Genomic DNA, 23,221 nt, shown 5'->3' with positions numbered 1-23,221 from the left:
TTAGATTTGATTCACGAATAAAAAAACTTCAAACTAACCGACGGTAAACTAAATCGTTGTTTCTAGAATGAAAACAACGAATTACTTAGTAAAACAAGTTTAAACTAATCGACGTAAAACAAACCGAGTTTAAAAAAGAAAAATCAAAACGACCCTTAAATTTGTCTAGATTAATTAATCCGTTAAGACGACCTTAAATGGGTCGATGCAAAGTGACTTGTCTTAGACCCGACTCAATCTAGTCACTCCCTTCAAAATCATGTAATGCTTACAATGTTATTGGTAATACAATACATGAAAGTATTGAATATTCATGGAATGAAGTTGTTACACTATTTTAGTTCTATACAACAGTCGCTCGAAGCCCTTGGAAGCATCAACAAATCATTCTTCCTTAACTGCAGGAACTGCAGCTCGAGCTCCAAATTAGAAAAGCGGCATTTATGAAGGATCAGCTTCTTCAGGACTCTCGCGTTTTTAAGAAGATGCTCTAGATGTAGTAGTGAACCCTTATGACCACAAAAGCTACGTACTTCGATCACTTGAGCATGGCATGAGAAAGGGAAGATAGGTTCATATGATGGAGACGCGGGATCGAGGTTACACCGATGAAGACCCTGAAAAAAATAAAAGAATAAATGGTGAAGTGACAAAAATCCAACACCACATAACTTATAGAGTTAATAAGGCACACTTAATTGATGCTAACCCATTCAAAGACGACCGTTTCAAGCTGAGGAGATTTGTCGAGCAAGCTTGTCACGTATTTCCATGAATCATAAGGAAAGTTGCAAAGGTGTAATCTTGACAGGCAATGAAAATCAGGCATTTGCTCCTGATCGTCACCTAGCTTAAGAATACCCTGTACCATGAACAAAAAGAACTTAAAAATACGTAAAATATGTAATTTTCATTTTGAATGATAAAAACGGGCAAACACAAATCATGTATACCTCTACTGAGCGCCCTAAGAGACATAATTTTGTGGTTTTATAGGCAGCGGCTTTAAAAATTTCACGGTCGTACAGGCATTCAAGTGAAGAGTAATCTGAAATTTCTGTGCAGTAATGAAACTTCAGCTCTGCCTCAACAAGAGAGCAGGAATATTTCCACGAAGGAACAATTTTTATACCAAAATTGCCACTGTATCTTAAATATGCCAAATTAGGGGCATCAATCTCAAACAAACCTTTCACGAACGTGCAATCTTCTATAGTTAGCACTTTGAGTAACCTAGCAAAAATAATAACATGATCACCAGTATACGATCCAAAACACTGACAACGATCGAGAGTCAATTCTTCAAGAACCTTACAGTCAGAAAACAATCTTTGCATTGAATCACAATCAACAAATCTAACATAATTCAGATGAAGAATCTTGAGATTCGGCAACCAGACTGATAGAGGAATTTCAATATCATAGTTCCCATCGCTTATAATTTTCAACGAGACCAGAGTTTCGCTCATTACGAGGCAATCAGGCACATCCACCATCTCAGCAACCTCGTAATGAATCTCTTGGACTCCTTTTTGTACCGCGTTACTAACCCATGCAGTCAAATCTGATTTATCATAGGTGCCTCCACAAACTAAACTAAATTTCTTGATGGGTAAGATTTGGTGCAATTCCAAGATATTATAGACAAACTCCCTAAAACTTCTTTTTCAAGCTGTATCAATTTGCCTAAATCCATTTGGACTACCAAAACAAGGTTCATCATCAAAAGAAAGACAACTAGTCAATGTAAAAATGTACCGCCATCTCGTCGATAGAATACTTGTCCTCACAGCAAACTTTGTTGGTAGAAATGAAAGCACGTGACCGAGAAGTTCATCGGGTAAACTACTGATCCTATCCAAACAACCTTCACCTCTTGGGTCTTCAATATGATTACCAAGTTTCAATGACTCCATCAGATAAACCTGAAATGTAATGCAGGTAGAATTACCGATTATGAGATACACATCCTTGTACGGTACATTGATTCTGTAGAATTATAGAATTTGCATGATTACTCTAATGAATCAACTAAATACTTATTCAACTAAATTTGTTCATGCTTAATGTTCCTCCATCCCAGTGGCAGAACAAGGGCCATCGACAGCTGATCAATAATTTTATTTGTAATTTTAACTCTAAAGTTTACGACTTGTCCCAGTCTACTTTATTGCATTACTTAATTCTGTAAAAATTACAAATCCCAGTTCCACCACCGCCCCTTCCCAAACAATAGTCGTCAAGCAAGAGCCATCGACCACTGAACTATATAATTTAAAGTTTTCGACTTTTCCTAGTCTACTCTATTGCATTACTTAATTCTATAGAAATTTTCCGTCCCTCTAAGTTCAAATCCCGATTCCACCAGCGCTTCTTCCCCAAAACTTTAGTCAAGCAATTAAATTGTCAATCTATTGGAATTTCGAATATTCAACCTATTGCCTAATTTTTCTAATTATTCAAATTTAAAATCAATTGAGCTCTTGATTACATACAGTAATAAGGTGAAACAAATTCCGGGGGAATCAATCAATAAACTAAATTGAGCAAAAAGCATAAACGAAAAATCCAAAATAATTCAAACAAAAAACATAAATAGAGTGAAAAATTCAGAAATTAATTTACCTTATGAATAGTTGAATCCTTCTTTATAAATATATCATGCTACCGTTAATTCACACCACTTTTAAAGAAGAAAAAAATAAAAAATTGAAATGTGTATAATCGTCTACTGTCCAATAACTTCAAGTCCATTTACCACCATACAAACTTTCTATTTGTGATAAAATTATCAAATAGCTACCGTCCTAATCACAGTTTGTTGATACATAAGTCAAAGCAAACATTCAAAAAAGGCTGGCGAATCGGACATAGACCTGGCAAAGCTGGCTTGCCTCGAATAACCCTGACCCGACACCTGACCTCAAAACCTGAGTTTGACCCATGACTAGACCCAAACACGTATTGTTGCAAACTAATTATTATCCATAAATAACTTAATAGTAGTTGACTCGAAAATGACATGACCCGACCTGAACTCTTGCTAACCTGAAATTGACCCAACCCGATCCGGTAGAAACATTTGCCAGTCTATCCGGTTGACATCATCCATATGAACTATACAAATAGGCGGTTTCCGACTAACTAATACCAAAAATTGCATCAAAGAACAATTTCTTCAGAATAACCGGAAGCAAATACAGTTTAACAATATAAATTGTAATCCAAAACCTGAAAGTATTGAATATTTATTTCCATCAGAAATCAGCACAATATTATTGTTTTGGCAAACCATGCCTCCTTCACCATCATATGTATCAATCTATAAGCTCTCTAGCTGATTCATCCAGTACCTCAACGCCTCAAAAGGCTCCCGTCAATTTTTCAGTGTCTAATAATAATCAAATTAACCGAAGAGTACAAATCAACCAACAAAAAGCAGGATCAGAATAAATTCTCTATCAGACTGGTGAATGTTGGTTTTTTTGTTTGTTTCTGAATTAATTTATTTTAATGGTCAGTTAGTTTCATTCTACTTGAATCAAGAGAAAATGAATGATACGGAAAATAAACAGTGATAACATACATGTCGTCGACCGTGACAAAATTCTAGAAAATAACACCAATTATCAACCTAAAGTCACCTATGATATAATCCAAAAACAGAATCAACATTTAGAAATTTCAATATTATTATTTGCTTAAATAAATGATCTGTTTTAATTACAAGGTGCCTGCAACTTTAAAATACCTCACAAAAACGTGGACGAACCCTCAAACACTTGAATTTAAATAAAGGGTACTACACAATACACATCGCTAAATGGTACTCTGCAAATTTTAAATTCGTTTTAGTAAGGTGAAGCAGAGTTTCACCATAAACGGAATCTCACAAGATCAGAGTCTTACTTGAATATTCTCCAACAAAGTTACATTAAGAGACGCCGCTTTACGAGTGTCATGGCCAAGAGAGTCGTCAGTTAGTTATATAGTTTAGGGACCTCCCTATTTGTTCTTAAGGAAATGTTTCATTTACCTTATTTGTTCCAGTACACATTTCTGCAAGATTGGAGAGGGAATTGCAGCACTCTCTTTGCAAGGGATACAATTCAACAGGTTTTACAAAACAGAACAGTCATCGGGCAACGATAGAATGCTTATATAGTCAGTTCCTAACCTTTTCAATGACGAGAGTATTGACCTGAAGTGAGCTTACGAGCCAAGGTGTCATCGATTTGAGCTAATCTAACTGTAAAGTCATAAAGTGATTTTACTCATGACCTGGATTCTAAACCAACCAATATTGAAACTAAGCTCGTTAGTCGTGACTCCCTTTACAACGTAAGGAAAGAAAAACGAACACATGTCTTGTAATTCCATGGGCTATAAGCACAGTGCTTAACTGCTTATCGATCATTCCGAAAGTCTGTTTTTCAGAAGTTTCACAGAAAGGAAGGTTTATAGGTCGACAAAATGAACACAAGCAAGAAAGAAAAAAAGCAGCATACCTAAAGAGAGTGATCCAAGAAGTGAACTGTTACATGTGCACATAATAATCAATGGTCCATGAACAAGAACCATTTTCAAATTCGACACTCTTCAGATGAAGGATCCTGATGCTTGCCAAGCCGGCTAAAATAGAATCTACAAATGAACAGAAGCACGAAAATCAGTAATTCTTAGTATTTACTTCACAGAATCGCTGATGCATATAGCCTTGAATTAATTCTTCAAAGACTTCAAACACAACATTACCTCAACGCCTCAAAAGGCTCCCGCCAAATTTTCAGTGTCTAATAATCAAACAAACTGAATAGGTACAAATCAACCAACGAAAAGCATGATAAGAATAAATCCTCTGTCAGAGACTGGTGATTGTTGGTTTTTTTGTTTATGAATTAATCTATTTTAATTAAGGATCAATTAGTTCTATACAACAGTCACGTGAAGCCCTCGGAAGAATCAACAAATCATCCTTGCTTGTCGGCAGCTCGTCCTCCCAACTATTAAGGTGGCTTGTATGAATGATCAGCTTCTTCAGGAGGCTGGCGTTTTTAAGAAGATGCCCTAGATGTAGTAGTGAACCCTTATGACCACAAAATCTACGTACTTCGATCATTTGAGCATGACATGAAAAAGGGAATAGAGGTTCACATGGAGGAGAGGCGTGATCCCTGAAGCAGCGATGAAGACCCTGAAAAAAAAGAACATATTATAAAATAAAGAAAATTCTTCCCCAAATACTTGTAGAGAGTTAAAAAGGGTATAAGTAATTGATGCTAACCACTTCAAAGGTGACCATTTTAAGTTGAGGAGATTTGTCCAGCAAGTCCGTCACATATTTCCATGAATCATAAGGAATGTAGCCAAGGTGTAATCTTGTCAGGCTACGGAAGTCAGGCATTTGCTCTTGATCAGCAAGCATAACAAGAAACTGTACCATGGAAAAAACAAAAATAAAAATATGAAAAATATGTAATTTTCATTTTGAATGAAGCCTAATACTCAAAACTGTACCTTCATTACAACAACAACAACAACAACAACAACATCAGAGCCTTAATCCCAAAATGATTTGGGGTCGGCTGACATGAATCATCTTTTCGAACCGTTCATGGGTGAACGCACGCCTCAAAATGCGAATAAAAAAAGGGAAGATGAAAAACAAAAAGGAAGAACGAAAATGTAATGGAAAGTCAAGGTGAACTTAGGGGTTTTAAAATCGAATTCCGTCTTTCTTTTATAAAAACTTAAAATTTAAATCGAGAGAAAAGATTAAAACGATTTTTAAAAACCGAAATAGAGTTAAGGATCCGGAATGAACCACGTAAAATCTATAAGAAAGTGGTTGGTTAAAAAGGGTAATAAAGGAGAGAAAAATAAATAAATTAATTTCTTTAAATTAAATAAAAAAACACTAAATCTGTCCAAAAACATCAAATACTAAAAACTGTACCTTCATTGTGTCCGATAAAAGACGTAACTCTGTCGTATTGTAGGCAGCGGCTTTAAAAACTTCACGGTAGGCAGCGGCTTCAAAAACTTCACGGTCATACTCATTTGAAGGGTAATTTGAAACCTCTCTGCAGTGCTTAAACTTTAGCTCTAACTTGACAAGAGAGTAGGATTGTTTCCACGAATGAACAATTTTCATCCCAATATTGCAATTGTACGTGAAATATGACAAATTAGGGGCATCAATCGCAAAGTAACCATCCTCAAAAGTGCATTTTTTTATAGTTAAGACTTTGAGTGACCCAGCAGAAATAATAACATAACCCAAATCAGAACACACACAATTGTCGAGAGTCAACTCTTCAAGCAATTTACAAGCAGAAAACAATCTTTGCATTGAATCGTAATCAACAAATTGAACACATCCCAGATTAAGACTCTTGAGGTTCGGCAACCAGGCTGATAGAGGAATTTCAAAGTTCTCAACATTTACAATTTCCAAAGTCACCAGAGTTTCGCACATTACGATGGCATCTGGCACATGTTCCTGGTCAAAAACCCAATAATAAATCTCCTGGACTCCCTTTTGTACCACTTTACTAAACCATGTATTCAAATCTGATTTATCATAAGTGGCTTGACAAACTAAACTAAATTTCTTGATCGGTGAGATTTGGTGCAATTCCAAGACATTATAAACAAACTCCGTAAAACATTCAGTTGGACCATCAAAATCATTAAAAGAAAGACAACTAGTCAATGTAAATATACGCCGCCAGCTTTTGGATAATATACTTGTTCTAACCGCACACCTTGTTGGTAGAAATGACAGTACGTGACCGAGAAGTTCATCAGGCAAACTACTAATCCTATCCAAACAACCTTTACCTCTTGGGTCTTCAACATGTTTACCAAGCTTCACGAATGACTTCATCAGATAAACCTGAAATGTCATGCAGGTAAAATTACTTATTACGGGATACATGTCCTTGTACAGTACATTGATTTTGTAGAATCAAGTTTTTTTTTTTGAGGGAAAAGAATCGTAGAATTTCCACTAATTACCTCTAAGAAACCGACAAAATACCTACTTAACTAAATTTGTTCATGCTTAATTTTCCTTCATACCAGCGGCAGAACAAGAGGGCTACCAATAAAAATTTCGAAATTTTAACTTATAAAGTTTTCGACTTTTCCTAGTCTACTCTTGTGTATCACTTAATTATCCTGAAATTACTCGCGCCTCTACCTTCAACTAGCACTTAATTATCCTGAAATTACACAAGGTAATATTGAAGAGTCCGAACAACAAAGACTTACCCCCCAACTAAAGTCAAGCAAGGACCATTAGTCCATTACCGCTGATTCATAAAACTTCCATAATTTTAACTCAAAATTTACGACTTTTCCTAGTCTAGTCTATTGATTTACTTAATTCTCCTGAATTATTCGTCCCTCTAACTTCTCCGGTTCCACCACCCCTCCTTCCCCAACTATAGTCTAGCAATTAAATTGTCAATCTCTTGGAGTTTGCGATATTCAACCCAATATCAAAGGATGAATAGCCATACTATACAGTTTCGTAATCACATAAAACCCTAATTAATTCTAATTATTCAAATTAAAAAACAATTAAATTCTTGGTTAAATTACAGTGATAAGGTGAAACAAATTCCAGGGAAATCAACCAATAAACTAGATATATTATCAACAAAAAGAGTATAAACAAAGTGAAAATACGCAAGAAATTAGATATAACCTTATGAATAGTTGAATACGGATTGGAAGAAGTGCGACCTTGATGACTTGATCAATGCCTCTTGGGGTAAGCTTGAATTATAAGTAAGACTTGGCTAAACTGACACGGCCGAAATTTGAGTAATATATATGTGACCCGAAACTCAACCCGTCTTAAACCTGATTGTGTTGAGAAATAATTTGACCGAAAACGGGCTTGTAGTTTATTCGGCGTAAATGTGAGCATCCCCCTTATACTAAAAGAATAAGAGTTTCTTAAAACTTTCCCGCCTAAATGACTTGCCATAAATATATTCATTATAAATTATAAATTATATTATATCTACAATTGAGGCAACTATTCTATGCAATAGATAATTTTATTCCGTTTAAAAAGGGTAATGTTTTTTCAATTTGTATGAACATATTGAAACGATTTTTTTAATTTTGTTACATAAATGAAATTGCACTAATTATAAGTACGATCTGATAGAAATATTTCATTATTATTATTTTTTGAAACTAAACATGATGGCCACGAACATTTTTTAAGCAAATACATTCTAATTAATTCTATTTTTTTGTCTTTTGAAACAGACGTATTGCAAGTTGAGAGTATTCATAAATTGTTTTTGTTTTTTACTTCTAAAAGGAAAACTTATGAATAATATTTGTTTTATTACCATTTAACTTAATATCTATCTCTGCTCCATACTATGTGAACATTTAAACTTTGGTTAATTTTTTAAATTTTTTAATTTAACATATACATAAATATATTTATTACAACACATATCCTTCCATTTTTCAGCTTTTCGTAAACACTCCTGCTCGAGCTACTCGCCTAACTCTGGTTTTTTTAAGAAGCCCTTCATTTGAAAAGAAAAACCAGCACCCGATCTATGATGTAAAATATTTTTTTATTTTTTATCTGATTGTATTCTCAATGTCATTCCTTCACGTTTATATTACGCCTTTAGTGAACAAAATGATACAATAACAATATTTTTTAAAATAAAGTTACTCTTATGCGGAGTATAAGTGTTGAACCTCCTTTTTTCTACCTCTTAATAATATATTTCTTAATTAAATTTCAAATGGAGTTATTATAGTGGTAAAAATTTTAAATTCTCTAATATCTCTATCTAAAAGTAAATTTCATATTTAAATTTCAAATGGAGTTATTACAGTGGTAAAATAGTTTAATTCTCAAATATCTCTATCTAAAAAACCGCGCATTTGTGCGGGATCTATACTAGTTTCCACTATTTCATTATGGCTATGAATTATGATGTATCAGTGTATCACGGTTCGTATTAGTTCCTCTCGTTCAATTTAAGTTTGTCCCTATTTAATTATCCGTTTTAAGAATAAAACGGGTCAAATAACACCCCACTTGCATAGATGAGACAAACCTTTTGCTAGTCTCCTAAACTCAAGACCGATAATTAAATGAGAATTTGTGTATACAAATAGATTAATGAATTTGAGTAATATATATGTGACCCGAAACTCAACCCGTCTTAAACCTGATTGTGTTGAGAAATAATTTGACCGAAAACGGGCTTGTAGTTTTTATCGTGATCTTATGACCTGAAAGTACTAGAGGTGATCATAGGCCGGGCTAATGTGGGCTTGGGTCGGGCCTTTTTAACAAAAACGGCCCCATTTGTGTGTGTCGAACCAAATGTGTGGACTTATTTGGCAAGCCCAAACCCGGTCCTTATGGGCTAATTAGAGCTTTTGGGCCTAATTGGGCTTTTCGGACCCTAAAATTTACAACTTACCCTAGAAAATAATTAGCATAATACCTTGAATCACTACTTCAAAAACACACGTAGTTTATAAAATTATACAAATACTAGTATAGATCCCGCGCATTCGCGCGATTTTTTAGATAGGAATATTAAAGAAAATAACAATTATACAACTGATATTTAATTCAATTTGAAATTTAATTCTAAAATTTATTATTATTAATGTTTTGTATTAGTCGGTGGAAAAAGGGAAAGTTTAGTATATTATATATGTAAAAATAATATAATGAAGGCCTAATTACAGATATGTTATAATAAAAGCTCAATTACAGATATGATAATAATGAAAGCCTAATTATAGCCAAATTCATTTAGGCGGGAAAATTTAGAAGATCTCTTATTCTTTTAGTTTAAGGGGATGATGAAATGCTTATGAATTGCTTTCCAAAATAAAATAAAGACAAATACCGCTACTTTATAATGCTTAATCATGCATTCGTGATATAATTTATGTTATATACACATTGTTTTATAATTCTAAAAATATATACTTGAATTTTTAAAAAGTTGTTTATAACCTTAACACTATTTTAATAGGTTTTATATGAAAAAAATATTCATTTATTAATAAATATGGGTCTGGTCAGGCCAAAATTTGGGCAGAACACCTGGCCCAAAAATATGCTGGGCCTTTTTGGGCCGGCCCATGGGATTTTTTGGGCCAAAACAAAAGGCTCAAGCCCTTTAAAAACGCGGGTTGAGTCAGGTAGGGTCAATGTGCTTGGGCCATTTGATCAGCTGATTAACTTTGAGTTATGTATACTTCAATACATTAAAATAAATAGTCGTGATTTTAAAAAACAAAATATATTAAAAATAAAGCTTGCATTGCTTTTGCTTATGGCATATTTTGAGAGGGGCACTATCCGTCTACAGCTTGTGACGGATAGTGTCCGTATTCAATGAGAATTTGTGTTATATGCAAGTAAATTTCCAAAATTGGCACTCTTTATATTCAACTATTCAAGGCGTCCCATAGTCATCAAGAAGTCACCACCCGACCTTAAAAGAGTCGATGCAAAGTGACTTATCTCATACACACGACTCTTTTGACTCATTAGCCACGTCTAGTCCTAGGTCATAAATCCCTCAGAGGATTGTTCATGAGAAGGCTCGACTCGACTGCTTGAACATAATTCCTCAAAAATAGGTTATTGATTGATGGCTTCTTGAAACTATTTGGCACTTTGATTTTGGTGATATCATTTTTCAAATTGAATCTCCGTCAGACCGTTCTTGAATTCAACATTCTTTGCCGAGGAAGAAGGAAACACTACCAGAAAAGAATGCCAGCTCTCTTGGTGTAGACGAAAACCACTCAAAAATTTGATGCTGACGGATTTCAGTCCTGATTATAAATATCACTCCTTAACGACAACAAAATTTGATAATTAAAAACTCGATGGGGCGACAAATTATTCTCAAAATAAATTATCCTCCATCACAGCAGTCCTGATCAGAACCACATACGCTTTCAAAAAGATTGATAATCCGTTAGCTTCTACTTCTTATCAGCGGAAAATTGAATGCCACGGAAAAGAAATTTATAGAGGCCGGAGGCGTGACACTATTTAAGTTCAATACAACAGTCACTTGAAGCCCTTGGTAGTATCAACAAATCCCTCATCTGCAGTAGTTTCGCAGAGTAATATCTATGAACGATCAACTTCTTTAGGGCTCCTGCATTTCTGAGAAGATGCCCTAGAAGTAATAGTGAAACCCCGTGACCACAAAAGTTGCGCACTTCAATCACTTCAACGTGACATGAAAAGGGTGTTAGAGATTCACTTGGAGGTGACACTGGACGACAGTTGCGATGAAGGCCCTGAAAAAAAAATATATGAAGAACTGAGGAAAAAAATCCTAGTCAATTAGTTGAGAAGTTTACAAAAGGGTATACATAGTTAATGCTAACCTGTTCAAAGATGACGGTTTTTAGTTGAGGAGATTTGTCGAGCAGGCTTGTCACATATTTCCATGATTCATAAGGGAAGCGGCAAAGGTGTAATCTTGACAGGTTTGGAAAATCAGGCATTTTCTTGACATACCCCTGCTTTAGAAGACACTGTACCATAAACAATATTTTAACATCAGTATATGATTGATATCATTGTTGAACAAAAAAAATATGTGGAAAACACACATTATATAAATACCTCTATTGAATCGTGTAAAAGACGTAACTCTGTAGTTTTATAGGCAGCATCTTCAAATATTGCACGGTCATACTTGCGTGAAGGTTTAACAAATGCCTGAACAAAGTAGATGAAGTGTAGCTCTGCTTTGACAAGAGAGCATGAGTATTTCCATGAAGGAATAATTTTAACACCAGTATTGCATTTGTAAGTTAAATATGCCAAATTAGGGGCGTCGATCTCAAACAAACCATAATTAAAAGAGCAATCATATATTGTTAGCACTTTCAGTACTCCAAAAGAAATAATAACATGACCTGTACGATCTAAATCACACGAATTGAGAGTCAAATCTTCAAGCAATTCACAGCTAGAAAACAATCTTCGTATTGAATCATAACCAGCAAATGTAACATGACCCAGATAAAGAATCTTGAGACTTGGCAACGACGCTGATAAAGGAATTTTGATATGAAGGATCCCATACCCCCTCTGCCCCTTTATTTTTAATCTCACCAGTGTTTCGCACAGTAAGAGAGCATCTGGCAGTCCGTCTTCTGGAATAGAAACCCGATAATGAATCTCTTCAACACCCTTTTGTACCACATTACTAATCCATGCATTCAAATGTGATTTATTATAGGTGCGTTGACGGATCAAACTAAATTTCTTGATGAATGAGACTTGGTGCAATTCCAAGACTTTATAAACAAACTTCTTAAAACATTTTTTCCGAGCTAGTTCAATTTCCCAACTTCCTTCGGGATTAGCAAAACTTGATGCATCATCATCATCAAAAGAAAGACGATCAGTCAAAGTAAAAAGATACCGCCATCTTGTCGACAGAATACTTGTACTCACAGCACACTTTGTTGGTAGAAATGAAAGCATGTGACCGAGTAGTTCATCTGGTAAACCACTGATCCTATCAATACAACTTCTTATACCTCTACGGTCTTCTACATGTTCACCAAGTTTCCTAGATGACTTCATGACTTTCACAGTTTACAGGACTCAACCTGAAATGTAATGCAAGCAAAATTAAGGGATCGGATAAAAGCACACCGATTTCACCTCGTTTTGCAAAATTCCTAATCAATTAAATATTTTTCTTGCTTCGAGTACAATAATAAAAGATGAAAGCACAATAATTTCACCACCACCTTTTGCTTCAATCAAAAATATTACTATTTGGGTAAACACAAATTCTCATTTGTGACGGCACTATTCCGTCACAAGCTTGTGACCTCTCACAAAAATCAAGTGGGAGAGCAACTGAAAGGGCAAGTGGGAGAAGGGCTGTGAGACGTCACAAGCTTGTGACGGTCACAAGTAAGACTATCTGGTGTGTAAAAGGCATACCTTACCCAATTATATTATAAAATGGGTTCTTTGAAAACCACTTGTACATTAAATTGGGCATTTGGGCACGATATTATCGCAATTTGGATCATTTTTTACACAATCCTTTAGATAAAACCGCCTTACACAAATTGTCATAGTTGAGGGATTAAATTATCAATCTATACAGAAGTTGAAACCCAAAAATCAAATTCACAATAACATAGTACAATTTCACAATTACATGGTAGTAAATTTGCCTAGTTATTGAACTAGGAGTATATTTCTACTTGATGCAAAAATTAATCATACGATTTCACAATTAGATAGTAGTAAATGTTGTTTTTGAGCTCTTGATTACATTACAGTACTGAAGTGAACAAATTACAGAGTAATTAATAACAGAATCAAGCATAAACGATAAATCCAAAACAATACTTACCTTTTGGGTCTTCAACATGTTCACCAAGTTTCACGGACGACTTTATCAGGTAAACCTGAAAGGCAAAATTTCATGCAGGTAAAATTACCAATTACAGGATATACGTCCTTGTACAATGTGCAGTACTTTGATTTTGTGGAATCAAGGAATTTTTTCTTTTTCTTTTTCTTTTTTTTTTCTTGAGGGAAAAGAATCGTAGAATTTTCATTAATTACCTCTACGAAACCGACAAAATACCTAATAAGTTAAATTTGTTCATGCTTAATTTTCCTCCATACCAGTGGTGGAACAAGAGGTAAAGTTTTCGAAATTTTGAAATTCTAACATAAAGTTTTCGACTTTTCCTAGCCTACTCTATTGCATCACTTAATTATACTGAAATTACTCGCACCTCTAACTTCAAATCCTAGTTATACCACAACCCCTTCCTAACTACAGTCAAGCAACTGCTGAATTATAAAACTTTCAATATTTTAACTCAAAATTTACGACTTTTCCTAGTCTAGTCTATTGATTTACTTAATTCTCCTGAAAGTATTCGTCCCTCTAACTTCAAATTCCGGTTCCACCACCCCTCCTTTCCCAACTTTATTTCATCAATTAAACTGTCACTCTAATGAAATTTTGAATATTCAACCTAAAATCAAATGATGAATAGCCAATAACATACAATTTCATAATCACATAAAACCTTTAGGGCACATGTTTATAAGTTAATTAGAGAAAAATTGTTGACAATATTTCACTAATTATGGTAGATGTGAGTTTGTACATCTATCTTTCATAATTTATTCTCAACAAACTTTCTGTAATTAGGGCACATATTAGAAAAACCCTTATTCTAATTATTCAAATTTAAAAAAACAATTAAGTTCTTGATTAAGTTACAGTGATAACTGATAAGGTGAAACAAATTCCAGGGAATCAATCAATCAATAAACAAAATTTGAGCAAAAAACATAAACGATAAAAACAAAACATTATTAACAAAAGGGCGTAAACAAAGTGAAATTTGGCAAGAAATTAGATTACCTTGTGAATAGTTGAAAACTGATTGGGAATAATGCGACCTTGATGGCTTGATCAATGCCTTTTGGGGTAAGCTTGAATTACCGGACTTGGTTAAACTGACCCGACCGGAATTTGCATAATAAATATGTGAACGGAAACTCAAATTGACTTTATTAGACCTGACTCAGACCCGTCTTGATTTCAAAATAAAGCGCTCGGAGTAGTAAAAATAAAGTGTGCATGGGCTGCACATAAAGTAGACCGGGCCGGTAAACCGGACCGAGCCCCGGGCCGATCCGGTCTGGACCGAATACAATCCAGTCCGATCTCCGGGTCCATATAAATATTGTGACTAGTCTCTGGTCCGGTCCAAACAAAAAAAAATCACCTCAAATTACCTTTAAAAATAGAACTGGTCGGGTCCAAACCCGGAAAAAAACCGGACCTAAAGGGTCTTCATCTGTCAATTTTGTTAATTACTCCGTATTATTTAGCACCAATTTTGTCAGTACCAATCAAGAAGTAACCCGACCTTAAAATTGTCTTTAATTTGATTATAAAAGACTTGACGGAGCGACAAATTATTCTCAAAATAAATGTAAAGATGAAGCTGTTAAACTACGTGTTTAATGACAGTACCAATCCAATCCACGCATGAAATTCAAAATTACTTCAATCAGTTTCATATGACATGAAACAGAGATCTCGGGTACAACTGGAGATGACACTGGCTTACAGCAGAAGCAATCAATAATGCGAAAAATCGCTAACCAATTAGTTACAGCGAGTAAAATAAGTATATACTTGGTTGAAACAACCCATTCACAGTAGAAGTATTCAATATTTATTTGAGAAAGCATACCTCACCTTCATATGCAGTAATCTATCAGCAGCTCTCTTAATCACTTGACTAAAAGAAATTGCTGACGCATCCGCCTTGAATTTATTTTCCGCAGAGTACAAGCACAATACTACCTCAATGCCTCAAAAGATTCCAGCCGATTTTTCATACAAGTCAAATACTTGATACAAAAAAAAACCCGCACAGTTCAAATCAGCCAACAAAAGAGCATGATCAGATTCTCTCTAATCTCTCTGCCATCAGACTGGTCACTGATGGCGGATTTTTTTTTCCTAATTTAATTTATATTAATGATCAGAAAAATATACCCTTTCAAAAATAGCATCCAGTATTCTTTCTCGAAGATAATCTTTTAGATTCTGCTATTAGCGGAAAATTGAATGCCATGGAAATTTAGAGTTGTGAAACTATTTGAGTTCAATACAACAGTCACTTGAAGCTTTTGGTAGCATCAACAAATCCCTCCTTATCTGCAGTAGTTTCTCCACTTTATCAGAACGACGTTTATGAACAGTCAATTTCTTCAGGACACTTGCATTTCTAAGAAGATGCCCAAGAAGTACGAGTGAAACCTCATGACCACAAAAGTTACGCACTACAATCACTTTCGCATGGCACAAAAAGGGTGTTAGAGATTCAATCGGAGGTGACACTGGGCGACAGTAGCGATGAAGGCCCTGAAGAAATAGTCAAATAACATGTGAAAAAGTGAGAAAAAATCCGTAATCAACTGGTTAAGAAGTTAACAAAAGGGTATACATAGTTATTGCTAACCTGTTCAAAGATGACAGTTTTTAATTGAGGAGATTTGTCGAGCAAGCTTGTCACATATTTCCAAGAATCATAAGGGAAGTAGCAAAGGTGTAATCTTGTCAGGTTAGGAAAATCAGGCATTACCTCGTCATCTTCTCGCGTTAGAAGAAACTGTACCAAAAGCAATATTTTAAAAATATAAACTATATAGTTTTCACTTTCAATGAAACCAAAGACTAGCTATTCTTTGGTTGATTATTATTATGATGGAACACACCAAAATCGCTCACAACCTCTCTCTGACGTTAAAACCAGGGTTAAGGCTGCTTAAATACAACCCTCTAGCATATCATTTTAAGGAATCTTTGAGAGTTCGAGGCCGTTGGGCAATGTCATTGAACAACAAAAATATGGGGAAATCACACATCATATATATATATATATACCTTTATTGAGTCAGGTAAAAGTCGTAACTCTGTAGTTTTATAGGCAGCATCTTCAAATATTGCATGGTCATGCTCGAGTGAACCGTGAAATAAAACTTCATAACGGGAGTTGAAGTGTAGCTCTGCCTTGACAAGAGAGCATGAGTATTTCCACGAAGGAACAATTTTAACACCAGTATTACATTTGTAAGTTAAATATGCCAAATTAGGGGCGTCAATCTCAAACAAACCTTCATGAAAAGCGCAATCATCTATTGTTAGCACTTTGAGTACTCCGGTAGAAATAATAGCATGACCACTAACATATAAATCACACAATTTGAGAGTCAATTCTTCAAGCAATTCACAGCTAGAAAACAATCTTTGCATTGAATCATAATCAGCAAAGCTAACATGATCTAGACAAAGAATCTTGAGACTCGGCAACCTTGGTGATAGAGGAGTTTTGATAGCATGTAACCCATTCTCTGTCATATTCAATCTCACTAGTGTTTCGCATACTAAGAGGTCATCAGGCAGCCCATCTTTTGGCACATCAACCGAATAATGAATCTCTTGAACACCCTTTTTTACTATATTACTAACCCAAGCATTCAAATGTGATTTACTATAGGTACCTCGACAAACGAGACTAAATTTCTTGATTAGTGAGATTTGGTGCAATTCCAAAACATTATAGACAAACTTCTTAAACCTTCTTTTTCGAATTATCTCAATTTTCTTATTTCCTCCGGAATTAGCAAAACATGGTGCATCATCAAAAGAAAGACAATCAGTCAAAGTAAAAAGATACCGCCATCTCGTCGACAGAATACTTGTACTCACAGCACACCTTGTTGGTAGAAACGAAAGAATGTGACCAAGTAGTTCATCAGGTAAACCACTGATCCTATCAATACGACTTTTACCTCTAGGGCCTTTTACATGCTTACCAAGCTTCTTAGACGACTTCATGGCCTTTACAGGACTCAACCTGAACTGCAATGTAGGCAAAATTAAGGGATGAAAGCACACTAATTTGACCTCCTTATGCAAAATACCTACTCATAATCAATTACTCCCTCCGTCCCAGTAATTTGTTTACCTTTTTTATTCTTTATGAGGGGTAATTTAATCAAAGGTAAAAAAATGATTGGGATGGAGGGAGTAAATTAAATTCTTCATGCTTCGGGTAAAATACTCACAAACAGTAGCATTTAGGGGGCAATACTCCATAAGGTGCACCAGGGCGCGACCGTCCCTGTTAGCCCTCCTAAATCCGCCACTACCCACAAACTCATATCAATAATAGTATCAGTAATAATGTCAGGCAAGATGAAAGAACAGCAATAACACCCAATATCGAATTTTTTTTACTAAAAATCTATGCAAAATGTTGAACCCAAAATCAAATTTACAGTAAAATGGAATTTTTTTTGCGATATTTGCCTAGTTTTTGAACTTCATTTGTACTTGATGCTACAGTTAATATTACAATTACAATTACATAGCAGTAAATGTTGTAATTGAGCTCTTGATTAGATAACAGTACTAAGTTGAACAGATTCCAGAGTAATTAATAACAGAAATGAAGCATAAACGATAAATCCAGAACAATATATTTATTAAAGTGAAAAAATCGACAGAAATTACTCTACCTTTTCGCCTTCACTCCCCGAGTGTAGTGATTTTTTTTTTTTTTTTTTTTTTTTTTGAGGGAAGAGAGTAGTGTTTTTTGAGTTCGGTTGAAAAGCTGTTTATTCTTTTTTTGGTTTTTTTTTTTTTTTAATCAACAAGTTAAAATTACCTTTTCGTTTCGAGTAGGTCTCCTGAGAAGATGGTCTCTCAATAACGGTAATAAAATAGTTACAAATCGTGATTAAAGATAAAATAAGTACATTTATTATGTAAATAGACACGAATGTCACGATCAACAAAATGGTCACCAAATATATATAAAAGGGTACAACTCTCCAAAGTTTTAATGTTCCGTCTAAAACCAATAATTTTTCTAGTTTGTTTCCATTTTACAACACACCACTTTCACTAGATTATTCTCCATTTAGGTAAATGTTTTTGCAAAATTCACACAGTACCTCCTGAGATTTGACGGTTTGCACGAAATACCCAATTTTTTGAACCCAAAAACTTTAAATGACCGTAATTCGTATTTACGAGCTCAAAAATCTCACGATCAAACAAAGTAAAGGGCCAAGGGGGTTCAAAAAATGCATAATAAGTGTAACCGCTCTATTTTTAGATGAAATTTCATATTGATAATATAATATTTTTCTTTTGTTTTTTAATACAGAATAGTAAAATAATACGTAATCATATTGATACGAGACTGTCTTTCACACTTGCTCGTTAAAGTATATAGGTACACGACCTTTCTCCGACGGAAATTACTTACATGCAAAAGTACTTATATTACTTTTCATTTATTAAAACGGTTTTATACGAGACTTTCTCTTATCCGACAAGACAATTACGGTGCTGTCAGATTGCTCCGAAATATGGAATCTAAAGCCCCTTTGTTAGAATTGAATTTAGATTCTCTCCATTTCTTCCCCTCTCCATTTCCTTCCATTTCCTTTTAATGGTCCAGATTAGATTTTAAAACGATCAAACGGTGAAAGTGAATGATGAGATAAATGTGGAATATTAATATAATATAGGATTGTGAGAGGAAATGGACAAGAAATGGAGAGAAGGAAATGGAGAGGATCCTTACTCGTTAGAATTACCATGCCTGCAACAATAATCTACTGCCCCTAATATAGCCATAATAATATTACGGTTAAAGTTGGGGAGTTGGCTGCTAGAGTTGTCACATAAACCAGATTCTTCCGTCTCAATTATTTATTTACCTTTTAAATTTATTGGGAAAGATATTTTAACGAAACGTAACAAACGACGGGAGTATCACCGAATGAAGCAATAGTGGGAGTGTCGGAGAGTATTAAGCATATACTCCCTCCGTCCCGGTCAATTGTTGTCCTTTCGTTTTGGCACAAAGACCAAGGAATGAGGAAAAGACCAATAACTAAATGACAAGTGGAACAAATTAAATGAGAATGATCAAATTACTCATCAAGTTCATTCTTAAAATAGAAATGACAACAAATGACTGAGACACCCCAAAAAGGAAAAGGACAGCAAATGACCGGGACAGAAGGAGTACTTCCTTTATTCCAATTATTTTGCCTTTTTAATCTTTGGTGGAGTATTTTAATCAAAGACACCGGTGTGGATCGATTGTAAAAAAATGTTGTTTTTTCAACTACTCTTAGTTCCACCTGACTTATCCACAATCAAAACTAATGAAATCGATGGCCTCCCATTAAACTGCTGACATAGAAGCCAGAAATAGGAACTAATGACATAGAATAAGAATCATAGTTACGGTACCGTCGATGTAACCAAGTTTTCCTTAATGACATAGAATGAGAAATCACCACATGATCTTAATGATGAGTTAGTTTAATACAACAGTCACTTGAAGCCCTCGGAAGCATAAACAAATCCTTGCTTATTGGCAATTCGTCCTCTTTATCATCACAGTAATAACCTCTACGTACGATCAATTTCTTTAAGAATCTCGTATTTCTAAGAAGATGTCCTAGAAGTAATAACATACCCTCATCATAACCACAAAAGTCATGCACTTCGATCACTTTGACATGGCATGAAAACGGTATTAGAGATTCACTTGGACGTGACATTACTGGTAAATTATTACAGCAGCGACGAAAACTCTGAAAGAAAAATATGAGCGAACAAGTGAGAAAAAAAATCATTAATCAATTAGTTAACTGTTAAAAAGAGTATATCTAATTGATGCTAACCGGTTCAAAGACGACAACTTCAAGCCGAGGAGATTTGTCAAGCACACTTGTCATAGATTTCAATGAATTATAAGACAAGGGGGGAAGGCGTAATCTTGATAGGCTAGGAAAAACGGGCACTTGCCTCTTATCGCCCGTCATAACAAGACACTGTGTGCCATGGAAAAAAAATGAAAAATATGTTAAGATTTTCATTTTCAACGAAGTCAAATACTCGCTCAAAAAACTCTCAATTACTTCCAAATCCTGCTCTGGCGGAAGCAATTGGGAGTACGAGGATCTATGGTAATGTCGTTATAAGATGATAAAAATGTGAGAAGCCCAAATTATACATATACCTGGACTGAGTCAGATAGAAGATGTAGTTCTGTGGTTTTATAGGCAGCATCTCTTAAAAGATCACGGTCATCCTCGAATGAACGATAGTCATCTGAAGGCCAGCTAAACTGTAGCTTTGCCTCGACAAGGGAACATGAATTTTTCCACAAAGGAACAATTTTCACACCAACAACGCTATAGTATGTTAAATACGCCAAATTAGGCGCTTCAATCTCTAAGATCCCATTCCTAACATAACAATGTTTTATTCTTAGCACTTTGAGTAGTCCTATGGAAATAGTTACATGACCTCTAGCATACAATCCACAATTATCGAGAGTTAATTCTTCGAGAAATTCACACTTAGATAACAATTTTTCTGTTTCATGATTATCATCAAATCTAATGTGTTTTAGGTGAAGAATCTTGAGGTTCGGCAATCCTGATGATAGAGAAAACTTGGGAACACTGCACGGATAACCTATCACTTTCAGTTTTACCAATGTTTTGCACATTACAAAGGCATCTGGCAACTCGTTTTCATTAACCGAATAATAAAGCTCCTGAACACCCTTTTGTGCCGCATGCTCAACCCACTCATTCAAATGTGATTTATTATAGGTTCCTCGACAGTCGAGACTAAATTTCCTGATAGGCGGTGACATTTGGTGCAGTTTCAAGACTTTATAAACAAATTTCTTAAACTTTCTCTTTCGTCGCGGGGGTTTGAAACATGCATCGTTCAAAATGAGACAATCAGTCAATGTAAAGAGGAACGTAAAGAGGTACCGCCATCTCCTCGATAGAATACTTGTTCTCACAGCATAACTTGTTGGTAGAAATAAAAGTATGTTAACGAGCAATTCATCAGGTAAATTACTTATTTTATCCAAATGACGCTTATTTCTTTGGTCTTCTACAAGTTTACCACGTTTTCTAGATGACTTCATTGCCTTTACAAGACTATCTGAAATGAATTGCGGGCAAAATTAAGGGACTACCATGCTAAGAATCAGCAAAACATCTAAGCTATATAATTTGTTGATAATTTCAAACAACAATAATAATTTCATGCAAGATGAAAGACACTAATTTCAAGTCAGTTTTATGTAAGATCGTTTTTCAGAGAAAAAAAAGTGAACAATCGGTAAAAAAAATTGTTTTGCATCACACAAGTTCTTGTGCAAGACGTCTTATCCTAGAAACGGTATCACCTCTAATATTCCTCCGTCTCCGTGTGCAATTAAATCATTGAAATTTTATATTAAAATTTTTGATTTTTTTTTTCTAGTTTATGCTCGCTCGCTCTCGTATGTTCCTACCCTAATTTCAAATTTTATTTGTTTCCACCACGGCTCCTTATAACAATCAATGACATTGATTCAATGTCATACAATTTCATTGGCAATCACATAATACGCTATTGACTTTTTTTTTTTTTTTTTTACTACGGGAAACTTTTAACCTTATCAGGAAAAATTTAACCACGAAAAAAGTCGTAAGAGAAACGTTACAGACTGAAACGGTAACAACAGGGTATAGAAAAAGTACATACAAAGACTTGTAGGTCTAGGCAAGCGTGGTTGATAGTCGAGTCGCCGTGCACTGTCGCTCTTCACTACTGCACCTCCGCCGTAATTAGAGTTTCCGAAAACAGAGACTTCAATTGTCAAAGAATCAGATGTCGAGTAGAAAAATAGGGTAGGAAATAAGATTATAGGAAATTAGGAATATAGGTTATATTTAGGAATTTAATCAAATAGCAAATTATTATATAGCCATCTTAATTCTTATTTTATTCCATAAATTAAAGGTAGATAAATAATATAAGTACAATAGTACGTAATTAAATTGGCAAATGAGTTTATCAATTTAAATGCTTTACAAGATTTATGAAATACTCCGTATCTAACTTCCAAAATCCAAACTGAATAATTATCCATGGTTCATCTATCATGGATAATTATTGAATAATTATCCATGGTTCACCTCAAAAACTCACAAAGTGGAATTTCAGCACAAATACTATCCTACAACCGGTTGTATAATGCTAGTTGTATAATAGCATTATACAACTGCTTGTTGAGTTTTTTTACAAGTTATTGAGCTATTTTACAAAGTTATTGAGCTTGATAATTATTTTGTTTAGTTCAACAACTTTGTACCATAACTCGATAATTTTGTTAATAGAGCTCGACAACATTGTAACAGAGCTCAACAATATTGAATAAATTGTATATACAACCAGTTGTATAATACATTAATTGGAATTTCAGCACACAGTACGGGGAGCCTGTGCAATAACTACTCTTCAAGCCACGGTAAGGGGGAGCCTGTGCAATAACAACTCTTCAAGCCATTACCCGAAGGACTGATAGAAGCGAAGGAAGCGGGCTATGATAATGTGGTTAAGGATGTTTGCAGGTCGTTGAAGCTTTAATAAGTGGCAACGAGGGACAAAACCATTTCTTTCTTTTTTGGACGATATTACCTCTTTTGTTTGTTCTTTTATTTCGGTTATTTACTCTTTCGTAGGTAGAAACTCTAATAAGGTGGTAATTCATATCTTAGCTCATG

General features: G+C 34.8%; 5 protein-coding genes across 13 annotated transcripts; all 5 read right to left on the bottom strand.

The window, feature by feature from the left end:
* Positions 1-152: 152 nt before the first annotated feature.
* Positions 153-4,501, bottom strand: LOC141597387 (F-box protein At3g62430-like). 3 transcript variants are annotated; one of them, XM_074417837.1, is made up of 5 exons: positions 2,626-4,501; positions 1,759-1,925; positions 954-1,233; positions 710-862; positions 153-617 (listed from the first exon to the last, which is right to left on the bottom strand). In XM_074417837.1, the coding sequence occupies exons 2-5, from the start codon at positions 1,914-1,916 to the stop codon at positions 333-335; spliced, it is 876 nt and encodes a 291-aa protein (XP_074273938.1). In that variant the 5' UTR covers positions 1,917-1,925; positions 2,626-4,501; the 3' UTR covers positions 153-332. The 3 variants fall into 3 exon arrangements, with proteins under 3 accessions (XP_074273938.1, XP_074273939.1, XP_074273937.1); XM_074417838.1 differs by lacking the exons at positions 1,759-1,925; positions 2,626-4,501 and having other exon boundaries at positions 954-1,057; positions 1,190-1,669; XM_074417836.1 differs by lacking the exons at positions 1,759-1,925; positions 2,626-4,501 and having other exon boundaries at positions 954-1,669.
* A 35-nt stretch (positions 4,502-4,536) lies between these two features.
* On the bottom strand, positions 4,537-7,867 carry LOC141597385 (F-box/LRR-repeat protein At3g59190-like). 3 transcript variants are annotated; one of them, XM_074417832.1, is made up of 5 exons: positions 7,715-7,867; positions 6,844-6,898; positions 5,957-6,502; positions 5,285-5,434; positions 4,537-5,194 (listed from the first exon to the last, which is right to left on the bottom strand). In XM_074417832.1, the coding sequence occupies exons 2-5, from the start codon at positions 6,859-6,861 to the stop codon at positions 4,913-4,915; spliced, it is 996 nt and encodes a 331-aa protein (XP_074273933.1). In that variant the 5' UTR covers positions 6,862-6,898; positions 7,715-7,867; the 3' UTR covers positions 4,537-4,912. The 3 variants fall into 3 exon arrangements, 2 of the variants coding, with proteins under 2 accessions (XP_074273933.1, XP_074273932.1); XR_012522759.1 differs by having other exon boundaries at positions 4,547-4,644; positions 4,756-5,194; positions 5,957-6,898; positions 7,715-7,862; XM_074417831.1 differs by having other exon boundaries at positions 5,957-6,898; positions 7,715-7,862.
* A 3,025-nt stretch (positions 7,868-10,892) lies between these two features.
* LOC141597383 (F-box/LRR-repeat protein At4g14103-like) lies at positions 10,893-15,288 on the bottom strand. The gene is made up of 5 exons (XM_074417829.1): positions 14,460-15,288; positions 13,428-13,482; positions 11,666-12,663; positions 11,425-11,574; positions 10,893-11,334 (listed from the first exon to the last, which is right to left on the bottom strand). Exons 3-5 carry the CDS (start codon positions 12,635-12,637, stop codon positions 11,077-11,079), a joined length of 1,380 nt encoding a protein of 459 aa, XP_074273930.1. The 5' UTR covers positions 12,638-12,663; positions 13,428-13,482; positions 14,460-15,288; the 3' UTR covers positions 10,893-11,076.
* Positions 15,289-15,593: 305 nt separating this feature from the next.
* On the bottom strand, positions 15,594-18,227 carry LOC141597380 (F-box/LRR-repeat protein At3g58900-like). 5 transcript variants are annotated; one of them, XM_074417826.1, is made up of 6 exons: positions 18,137-18,178; positions 17,684-17,763; positions 16,730-17,477; positions 16,500-16,621; positions 16,075-16,224; positions 15,594-15,977 (listed from the first exon to the last, which is right to left on the bottom strand). In XM_074417826.1, the coding sequence occupies exons 2-6, from the start codon at positions 17,693-17,695 to the stop codon at positions 15,708-15,710; spliced, it is 1,302 nt and encodes a 433-aa protein (XP_074273927.1). In that variant the 5' UTR covers positions 17,696-17,763; positions 18,137-18,178; the 3' UTR covers positions 15,594-15,707. The 5 variants fall into 5 exon arrangements, with proteins under 5 accessions (XP_074273927.1, XP_074273922.1, XP_074273923.1 ...); XM_074417821.1 differs by having other exon boundaries at positions 16,500-17,477; positions 18,137-18,198; XM_074417822.1 differs by lacking the exon at positions 17,684-17,763 and having other exon boundaries at positions 16,500-17,472; positions 18,137-18,227.
* Positions 18,228-19,917: 1,690 nt separating this feature from the next.
* On the bottom strand, positions 19,918-22,310 carry LOC141597375 (F-box/LRR-repeat protein At3g59190-like). Its single transcript, XM_074417816.1, has 4 exons — positions 22,200-22,310; positions 20,665-21,611; positions 20,327-20,476; positions 19,918-20,236 (listed from the first exon to the last, which is right to left on the bottom strand). Exons 2-4 carry the CDS (start codon positions 21,592-21,594, stop codon positions 19,946-19,948), a joined length of 1,371 nt encoding a protein of 456 aa, XP_074273917.1. The 5' UTR covers positions 21,595-21,611; positions 22,200-22,310; the 3' UTR covers positions 19,918-19,945.
* Positions 22,311-23,221: the final 911 nt, after the last annotated feature.

The sequence above is a fragment of the Silene latifolia genome, chromosome 8 (genome assembly GCF_048544455.1).
Source record: "Silene latifolia isolate original U9 population chromosome 8, ASM4854445v1, whole genome shotgun sequence".
Taxonomy (NCBI): Eukaryota; Viridiplantae; Streptophyta; class Magnoliopsida; order Caryophyllales; family Caryophyllaceae; genus Silene; species Silene latifolia.
The sequence above is the reverse complement of the archived record's forward strand: the minus strand, read 5'-3'. Positions and strand labels throughout refer to the sequence as shown.